Source organism: Eutrigla gurnardus (assembly GCF_963514095.1).
Source record: "Eutrigla gurnardus genome assembly, chromosome: 6".
Taxonomy (NCBI): Eukaryota; Metazoa; Chordata; class Actinopteri; order Perciformes; family Triglidae; genus Eutrigla; species Eutrigla gurnardus.
The window spans coordinates 29824405-29834743 of record NC_139920.1 but is presented as its reverse complement, the minus strand read 5'-3'; the positions used below and the strand labels follow the sequence as shown (position 1 = coordinate 29834743).

At 42.8% G+C, this 10339-nt stretch overlaps 2 protein-coding genes across 3 annotated transcripts; both read left to right on the top strand.

Moving 5' to 3' along the window:
• The first annotated feature begins 792 nt into the window (after positions 1–792).
• Positions 793–2514, top strand: LOC311014729 (uncharacterized protein). The gene is made up of 2 exons (XM_084011498.1): positions 793–915; positions 1227–2514. The coding sequence occupies exon 2, from the start codon at positions 1236–1238 to the stop codon at positions 2244–2246; it is 1011 nt and encodes a 336-aa protein (XP_083867624.1). The 5' UTR covers positions 793–915; positions 1227–1235; the 3' UTR covers positions 2247–2514.
• A 2078-nt stretch (positions 2515–4592) lies between these two features.
• On the top strand, positions 4593–9810 carry nfil3-4 (nuclear factor, interleukin 3 regulated, member 4). 2 transcript variants are annotated; one of them, XM_084011223.1, is made up of 3 exons: positions 4697–4810; positions 8737–8818; positions 8906–9810. In XM_084011223.1, the coding sequence occupies exon 3, from the start codon at positions 8934–8936 to the stop codon at positions 9672–9674; it is 741 nt and encodes a 246-aa protein (XP_083867349.1). In that variant the 5' UTR covers positions 4697–4810; positions 8737–8818; positions 8906–8933; the 3' UTR covers positions 9675–9810. The 2 variants fall into 2 exon arrangements, with proteins under 2 accessions (XP_083867348.1, XP_083867349.1); XM_084011222.1 differs by lacking the exon at positions 8737–8818 and having other exon boundaries at positions 4593–4810.
• The last annotated feature ends 529 nt before the right edge of the window (positions 9811–10339 follow it).

The window sequence follows — 10339 nt, the reverse complement described above, 5'->3', positions numbered from 1 at the left end:
AGCGAATTCTCGTAAAGGGAGGAGCGAGGAGAGGGACATCCAGCTGGATGCAGTCTGCTACCCCCAAATCCAACACACTGTACCTTTAAGAACTTTTACTAGGAAAAAAAAAAAAGTTTGCAGAACAACAATTTAACACTTCACATGCATTGGCATGGCATTAGACTGACTCATCTATAAGTTACAGATGCAAAATAGAGTTTTGTCATTGAAATGGGAGAAGTCCTTGCATTTTTGAAGAGAATATATTGAGAGCAACTCTGAAGGATGTCAGTGATGGGGATTTCCCCAAATCAGATTTATAAGTGTGCACACACAAGGAATGTGAAGCACTTGCACAGACACAACTCATCTTAAAACTCTTATTAAATTCATAAGGATCCTGAATAAAATTAGATTTGCATCATTTATTTGTGACCTTACTTAAAATACGGTTTATGAATTATATTTTTTTTCTATGTTTATTGTTAAACCACCTGCCAATGAATGTTGTTTTATGTCATAGGCCAAGCTCGACATAAAGCTGAGTGAATGCACTGCATCGATGCAGCGCTCTGCAAGCATGTGAATTATGGGAATCGATGTGAAGAACAATAAATAAGTAGGCCAGCTGATCCAAAGTGACTCATTTCGGTATCACCTGTTGGTCTGATCGTGACCACATTGTTGTCTTGGACTTCCGCTCTCCAACGTGAAGTTTCCCCACGACGCGTTCGGAGCGTGCGTGTGCGTGTGTCCGCTGTTCAGCACAGCTGGTGGTGACTGACAGGTAAGCGCAGACGAGCGCGACATCCTCCACACAGAAGTGTGCAAATCATCGGAGTGCTGCGCGTCGGACTCCGCACGTTGCTGCGTGCGCGTCGCAGAAGAAGAAGCTCTCGACTTCGACGCTGACGACCAAGTCTCATCGTGCAGGTCAGTGGTATTCTGTTAACCGGAACATATTGATTTCAAGTATTCATCATCATCGCCAGATGTTTTTTAAAAGCCACCAACAGGTGACTTTAATCAAATGAACTAAAGATGTAAAATGTGCGTTCAATCGCAACGCAAAGTTAAACAACTAATGCAGAATGCATTATTTAATGTTTTGTGTGTGGGATTAAATCGGAATATATAAAAAGAAGTCCATCAAGTATGAACGGTTTAGTGATGTCACCCAACTCATGACGTGTTACGCATGTTGGATCTATACTTGAAATAAGTTTGATGCAAACTGTTCCCAGTCACGTGCCATGTCCACCTCGGGGAGCCTCGACGGTCCCGGGGCAGCTGCCCCGCGCCCCCCCTCCTCAGTGGAGAGCAGCTCCTACACGTCTGATGCTGCGCTGCTCTTCCCGGTGACGCGCTCCTCCGTGCTGGCTAAACGTCTCCGGCGTCTGCGGGACCAGGTGAGAGGCCCCGTTACGCGCAGCAAGAGGGAGATGATCCCCACGGACAAGAAAGACGCGACCTACTGGGACAAGCGGCTCAAGAACAACGAGGCGGCCAAGCGGTCCCGGGAGAAGCGGAGGCTGAGCGACCTGATGCTGGAGGGTCAGCTGCTGGCCCTGAGTGAGGAGAACGCGCAGCTGCGGGCTCAGGTAGTCGGCCTGCAGCATCACGGCAGACTGACGGCAACGTCCACGCCACCTTTTCCTACTGCACCCTCGTCGCCTGGATCTGCCCTCCTCCAGCCGGGACTCTGGGGCAACAGCAGGAGTTCTGCCCTGGTGAGTGCGAGCCAACGAGAAACACACTTCCACCCGCTTGAGGCCAAGAGAGGTGCCGGCGGGTTCAGCGCGCACAGTTCTCACATGTGTGGCACGCAGCAAGGCATCTTCGCCCTCCTCGGGCCCCGCGCCCTCTCTCCCGGAGCGATGTTCGGGGGCGAGAGGTCAGCGGTGGCGGAGATGAGCGCTCAGCCGCAGGTCGATGACTTCCACAGCTCCGCCGAGTCCTTCCGAGCGTTTCTGCCCACAGCCGACGCACTCCACCACCGCGCCCCCGTCCTGCCGCCTCGGAGCTGGCTGGTGCCCCACCTGAACCACCCGGCAGTGTGCAATGATTTTCTGCTGCCTTGGCGGTCGTCGTGCCTGCTGGCCTCGCCGGCCGTCTACCCGGGCCTGCCTCTGTACACCCAGGAGAGACACGGCCTGGGTCCCGGTGTGGAGGCGACCACCCAGAGGGGGTTCATGAGCCGGCTCAGCAGGGCATCGGCGGCCATGTCTCCCCTCGGGATGCACCTCAGCCCCGGTGGACTCTAACAGTTATCACAAAGTGTTTTGATGCTTGTAAATGTTGTATTAACTGCAAGTTAATCTTTATACATTGATTAACAAGTTCAATTTGGTCACATTTGCTCAGATTACAGTATATAATATTTACCAAGATTATATTTTAATGCAGTCTAAACTGTGGATTTATAATTTTGATAATGCAGCGGTTTTTAAATATTTAATAAATGATGATGTAACATATAAAAGTAATAAACGTATAGGATCTGAAGGAATATAATATGATTTGGTATTTGAGATTACAGAGATGAGATTATGTCATGAGAAATGCATTTGTGGGTTGATTGTGGTGAGGTTAAGATTTTTTATAACCGTTTATCTGCGGTGAAAAACAGAAACTGAGTGGTTGGTATTCCCCTTTTTCCCCACGGTGTGATTTCCCAGCAGCCTTTCCGTCAATGGAAAACCAAACGTTCAACCGTTTATTAGTCAAAGTCAAAGTCAGCTTTATTGTCAATTCTGCAATATGTGCCAGACATTTCGTTTCTCTCCGACCCACGGTGCAATATAACAAAACAAAATATATGTACAATAAATAAAATGAATTAGTTTGAGTTCTCATCAATGGAGGCATCAGCTCCAAAATGCAGACGCTTTATCTGTTGGCCTGTTCTCCATATAAACATGAGCCTTTAATGAAAATGTCAATAGCTCATGTTTTCTTTAGCAAAGGTTGGGGAGATAAAAAAACATACTGCACAATGGTCCAAAATCAAGTTATAGATTTTGGTGCAGTTTATGTTAATTGACGCCTACATTCATATCGGAGGATACAGCAACCACCTGAAAAGCTTTGATTCCATCCAATCCATCCACTGAAAGTATTTTCACCGTCACTTTCAAATAAACTTAAATAAAACTGTAGTCCTCTAGAGTGATTCATTATGACAAGCCAATCAGCAGCTGCAGCTCATCAAGGCTACTCAGAAAAGGACAAGGTTTAGTTTTTAAAAGTTAACTGCTGTTGAAAAATCCTCCTGTTATCAGGTCATGTGTTCTGTAGAGGCCAACAGATGATCCCCCTGCCGTCTGTTAGGACACGTTCCTGATGCCACCAGCAGAGGGCGCTGTGGCACAAGATTGGTGGACAGTGCTCAAACCAGTGGGCTATTGTTTCAGAGGAAAATCATGTTTTTAAATAAATAGGAGAGGAAGCAAAACACAGATGTCAAAGGACAAAACACATTTGAATTTTGTGTGTGTGTGTGTGTGTGTGTGTGTGTGTGTGTGTGTGTTGGGGGCTCACATCACAATAGAAATAGCCGTTTCTGCACAGCTTTCAGCAGAGCTTTCGAGGTACATTCATTTCAGTATCAAAGAAAGCGTTAACACAGCTGGCAGTGGGATCAGATTGTTTTTTTAAGAACCATTTATTTTTAATATTACCTGGTGCATTGATGAGATGGTTTAACCCTTGAATACTTCCAAGAAGTCATCCTTTAAAACAAGAAAAAAAGAAACGAAAAATGTAGTTCAGTTTTTAAGCATTTTTATTTCCCTTTTAATGAAGTTTAACATCATACAGATTTTGTGCACAATGATTTGTAAAATATCACCTTGAAAGGTTGCTCTTGCAGCTTAAACTCAAATCTATTTCATGTTTTTTGCTGGAATCAATATCAACACGAGATAACTGTCTTTGTTTAATGTCAGATTGTTTAATGCTTTCTGGATTTGACAAGAGACGCCAGAGATGTCTGGTCTGAATACAACAGCTTGAGATCAAATCTTTTGGCCATGTTTGTAGACATATAGGTTAGACTGGAACCTTTTTTCTGTATGAAAAAGGTCCACATGGATCCTGGTGCATTTTTTTTTTAACAACAGCAGCTTGAGTACATCACAACAGGAAGCAAAACTCTTAATTTGTCTACCTGACAGAGTCGATATAAAGAAATGGAGTTTGAGATAAAATTAGTATCCTACGATTCCAATTACAAACAACAAAGTATAACAAGTGTATCTCAAACAGCGAATGAGTGAGAGGATATTAAATGATGTAATGTCAAGATCTACGCTGATAAGGGACCAACACTATATTTAACACAAAAAAATGAAATCACTTCACTTTCTTTGTCTCAGTTATGCTTTACTAGAAATAACCGAAAGACACATGACGTGTAGCAGCAGTACTACAAGTACAAGATATCACCAGTGTGTGAAACATGTCATTGAATACACACAAGACATCGCAATGCAGCCACAGTACGAAAACTAACGGCATGGATGTACTTCATGAAATAAAGCTGCATTGCTATTTCAGCACGTTTGAAGCCGACAGCGTTGCACAGGTGAGACCCCCGCGTGGGCAAAACCCCGTCACCACAACTCTATCAAGATCAAGGGGGCAGTCAGACAGTCTGCATGCGACAACAGAGGTGGACAGTCAAGAGACTGAAAAGGCAGGAACACAACACAACAGGGGAGAGGGGAGGACAGAGAGCAGCAAACCCTCTGCTTGTGCGGGGCAAAAGGACAGTTAGCTCATCACCTTCATTACGTTGGCACCTCTGCGGCGGCGAAGCAGGTTTCAGGTGAGGCCTCGAGTTCATTTTCACATCTAGAAGTGGTTTGGACGGTGTGTGTAAATAGAGGATAGACTGAGGGAAGGAAACGGTGGAGGTGTTAAGATGGTTTCCACACGCATGCCACCGTTCTCTGGTAAAAAGACCCCATGATGTGGCTGTGAAAACCGGTGGTCAACACTGTAAATATTAAGACGAGTTAGACGGACAGGGTTGGAACGTGGTTTGTGTTTTGGATGAATTGGCCAATGCTGGGATTCAGAAGAGACCTTTAAATATATATATTTATGTAATCAAAATAATCTAATAGCTATTCAGGATGTGGTAAAAAGGGAAGGGGCCGTTATACTAAAGTTGTCACAATATGTGAAGTTGATTAAAACGATGTGATTCTAATGGTCTTTAACTCATGATTGTTTAATTACGTTATCTCTGATTTTCTACGGGAATCAACGTATCCTGATGAGACGAGAAGAAGCTCCGAACACAAAAGACAGTGTTCTTAACATTTCATTTTTTTGGGCTAATTTTAACACTGACAGATGAAAAAGTAGAAGTATATATTTTTATCCATTATGTTATTAGCGATTATTGTTATCTAGTGGAACAGAAGTGCAAATAGTCCCTTAGAAAGCTTCCCACGCAGATTCAAACACATGCAGTTATTTTGGGTTTTTATGGCCCGTGTCACATGAAAATCATACACATCCCCCCATAGACAAGCAGTATAACACAAACTATATACTAATCATTGCTGTGCAAATAATTAAATACATTTAATGAAATATATATTTAATTAATAATAATGTGTAGGTCTAGTAACGTGTCTGTGTGAGCCTCTGCAGTGGATGTTTGCTCTTTATGATTAAAGCTAATGATTTCTGTGAGAGCAATATCCTGAAGATAATTCATTCTTTTTATTGATGGAGACTCAAAGGAGAACCATGGTTGTATTAGTGTCTTCTTATTGGCAGTTAAACCGACGAATATGATTTTACAGAGTCATTGTTGACTTATAAGAATATGTTTTAAAGGAGTAGGGTGTTTTTTCCGGCCCCCTTACATCAGATGTTCCCAGAAAGTAAACTGTAAAATGTTTGGTTTGGGACTGTGAGCTTTATTATGAAACAGCGGGTCACCATTCCAGGACTCGGTCCCCAAACACAGTGGTTTCTGACTATCCTGCATACATGTGAAGCATATTGCAGGTTGCACAATACGAAAGCTGCAAACACCACATGAAAACGGTGTTTGTGTGTTTACGGGCTGCAGCAGCACCTGTGTGCGTTTTAAACCGAGAGAAGCCAAAGTCCTTGTTTGACTCATGAAAGCTATACGACCGTCTCAAAGAAAAGCTCATATCTACAGCTTTCAATGCATTCCATCTCACATGGACGATTTCATGTGTGATCCAGATAAAAAGTACAATAAAAAATAAACTAAATTCACCCACTTACAGTATGATTTAATAGATTAATGTCTAAGGAGGAGCCTCAATATAAAGCACCATACTGATTATTTGGATGGCAAAACACAATTTAGAAAATCTAAATTCCTAATAAGCATATTTACAATTAATTCTAATTCAATTATAATACTGTATAATATTAGTTGTGAGCACTCATATTCATAATGCCATATAATAATGAAATCAATAATCAATCAAGACATCAATATTGTTCTGCAAGATAATGCATAATATATTGTAATTCTCATAGCTTTCATACATAATAGAATAAAATATAAAAACAAATTAGAAGTGGTCACAGTTTGCTTCAAGTGAAGTAAAAATACATTTTACAAAACTGTGATCCTTAGAAAAAAATATCAGTGTGTGACCAGCAAGTATAAGTATTATAATACTTTACCTTATAAGCAATTATAAAATCCTTTATCATGTGTTATGACGATTGATATTAAGCCTTATGATTTCTATGGTGGATTTATTTAGAAGTGTGTTTTAAATGCAGTAAAGGCGTGGTCATCGTGGAAATTAAACGGTAATCTAAGTATTTACGGCATTATGAAAAGAGTAAACAAATATATGAAATACTGGAAACCGTGTTTTTATGATGCTTTCCATTGACGACACACAAAGCCGCCCTTCAAGGAATGTTTCCGTTAACGGACGTTTCAACACAAGTGTGTCAACTGTGGTAAATTATTCTATTCCCCAAGAGAGCATTCATTCACTCTTATATCAACTCTGGCAGTTAACAAGAGATGAAGCCACAAACACAGAGTGACCAATGCGTCCTACGATGGTATAGTTATTTTAACAGTAGCTGCAGGCTGCACAACAGCAGATGGTGGAGTTTGAGAAAACGGATAGACAGCCTCAAACAAAGCTTTGAGAGTTCCTTACTAAAAAGCAGGCTATAATTAGTCAATAAGAAACAGGTGCAATGTGCAGCAGAGGAGTGAGCGCAGCAGGCTGGGCCTCAAGAGAGATTTCATTCAGGAAACCTTTTTTTTTTTATTTCTCTCCCTCTCTGTATGATTATTGTTTTCTCTCTTCCTGCTGTTGCTTTTTTGGGGTTTTCTAGCACAGAGTATACACGTTAACTCGTCTCTGTGTCACTCACACACACACACAGGTGTGCATGTTCTCAGAAACCAAACATACCGAGGGCTTCGGGTCTTTGTTCTCGCTGGGCACAGGCTTGAATATTTATAACCCGTATGGCGTTCTCACCGCCGCTCACGCTGCATGGCCTCTTTGAAACTTTGGTTTTGATGCTCCTGGCTCAGCCGAAATACGACTGCATGGTCAGAGAATACACTGAGAAGGTGCTCATAGTGTGAATAACACAAATAAAAATGAGAACTTACTAACTAAACGTGACGATTTTGAGGTCATAGACACTGTGAAGTTTAGTTCCTCTTGTGTGAAATCCCGGACAACAGTTTATTTCGTGGCTCGTTTTTGGAGGTGTCGCATGTAGCCGCGAGCATGCGTGATGTCCGACTAGAAATTAATTCAGCCGCAGTGTTGTTTGCGAGAATAAGGTGCGAGGGAAACATGGTGTAAGCTCAGTGTGCACACACAGAGGTGGGTGGCTGAGGTTTCAACAGTGTTCATCTCTTTTGCACAGCTTCCCATTAGACCAGCCGCAAACCCACGCCACTGAAAGAGACATCACTGAAAGCCGACGGGAGTCCTCTCAGAATATCCTCCCGTTTGATTTTAACCTTCTGTCTTATGCAACTAAATGGACAAGCGCTTGCCGGCAGCCTATTGTTGCCTGCAGGGTAGAAGAGTGATGTGAGGCAGGTAGATAAAAGATGGAAGGGGGAAGTGGCGACTGGTGAACAAGTCTATCAAAAGAGGAAAATGGGGGAGCGAACGTGACAACGAAAGAATGTGGCTCAGCTTTGAAGCTACTATAATCGGACTATAAATCACCTCCCCACTCAACGGAAACCAAAAGCAAACAGAAACTTTCTGGCCGCAGAAATAAACCGACATAAAAAACTTTTGATTTCCTTTGCAAAAAAAAAACGGTGACAAAGAAACCTCTGGATGATTGAAAGGTTTGGATCAGACAAGTCGGTCCAGAGTGAGCCGTCCAGACAAACTCGGTATGATTGTTGCTGCAAAGTCATAGTTGTAAACAACTGTATGAAACTGTATATTGATTATCAAACACCTTCTTCTGTGTCTGCTTGTTTCCCGTCACATAGTCTCATGTGGTCTAGACAGGTAGGAGGTGGGTTTAGAAAGGAGGTTTGACAATGGGGAGGTGCTAGATGGCAGCTGTTTACCCGTTACTGGTTCTGATCTCGACCGCCAAGAGACTTCTCTGGTGCTCCAACATGCCGAGACATATCATAATTAATCTAAGATTCTCAACACTGATTCAGTTTCAGTAGTTGTTTTGTTGCAGGTTTAAAGAGAACACGGTCCACTGACTATTCATTATTTTCCCCCATAGATGACAGCTGTTGGTGTTGAATAATTGTCACCAGTCATCGCTGCATTCAGAAATACTACGTCGAAGCCTAAGATAAGACGAGGTAAAATGGCAATGAGTTTATACAAGAAGAAAGTACCTGCATTACTCCACCCCCTCACACAAAACCAAAATCTCCTCTTGGTTTCAGGTCTCGGTTGGTTCATTGCTCATCTACCATGGAGTCCCCGTCTTCAGATTTTAGTGGAGGACACGAAGGCCATATTTTACAAGCGGAAGAAGCGCGGGTGCGATCCCGTCGCAAAAGGGAGTTCATACCCGAGGAGAGGAAGGACGCCCTCTACTGGGAGAAACGTCGTAAGAACAACGAGGCAGCCAAGCGGTCACGAGAGAAGAGACGGATCGGTGAATATGTGCTGGAGACTCATCTCATGGCCCTGAGAGAAGAAAACACCAGGCTCAACACTGAATTAATGGCCATCAAGCTGCGCTTCGGCCTGGTCCACAACGCGCCCTACGCTGCTCACCAGAGTCACCAGCTGCACCAGCGTGTCCAGCCCATACCTGCTCCAAGCACACACCACCAGTCCCAGCAGAGGGACTACTACTGGGGGGGCCGAGACTGTCCCGTTATGCCGAGACACCCACCGCCTCTCCCCGTCTTCATTCCTGCATATGCCCTCCATACCATGAGGGGATATTCCTATTTGAACGCACCGGGTGCTGCCGGGTCTGGCCTCCTCGCTCCACTCGTGCTTCCTCAAAATCTCCAGCCCGCTCAATCATCCCATCCTGGAGCTCCTCCACCGAAGCCTAATCAGACGAGAGCTGCCTCGGATGAGGAGGAGGAGCAGCAGGTCCCAGGGGTGGTGTACCAGTCCCGCCCTGCTCCTCTTCACAAAATCACCCCGAGGGGACACAAAAACTACTCTTCACCAAGACAACACATGTCCAGATGACTGTCCAATACAGAAGGTGCATCTACTGCGCAGATTGATTGCCAGAGAAAAGTGATCCTGTATCTTTAAGAGCTCTATTTTTGTGAATCAGCAGTGCAAATGCAAAGAAAGCACTGTTAAAAAGTGTAGTGGGGAAACCTCCACAATACACTTTTTCACAAAGCACACACTGACTGAAAAACTTTCCTGGATATAGAGACAAATATACTACTATATTATATATATACTATTATATATTATATATATATATATATATATATATATATATATATATATATATATATATATATATATATATATATATATATATATATATAAATAAATCAACTATACTATTTTATTCGCATTTGTGAAAATGCACTAAATTCAGGTGAAGAAGAACCTTATTAATCTTAGCAGGAACGTAGCCCAAAGTTCATTTAAATGCATATAAAAATGTGGTATACCTAAAATCAGTGAATAATCATAAATAACCGTTAATCTCAATATTGATCACAATAATGGTGATGACTGCTCTACGTTGGATGGCGTTTACTCACGCTGCAGCCACATGAAAAACATCTCACCCAACAAAAAAGTCAGTAGGTGTCTGAAAAGATTCCATTCATGATTGTGCAGCACGTCCTGCTGTGTGTTTCATAAATAGAGCTCTTGAAGCTACTTCT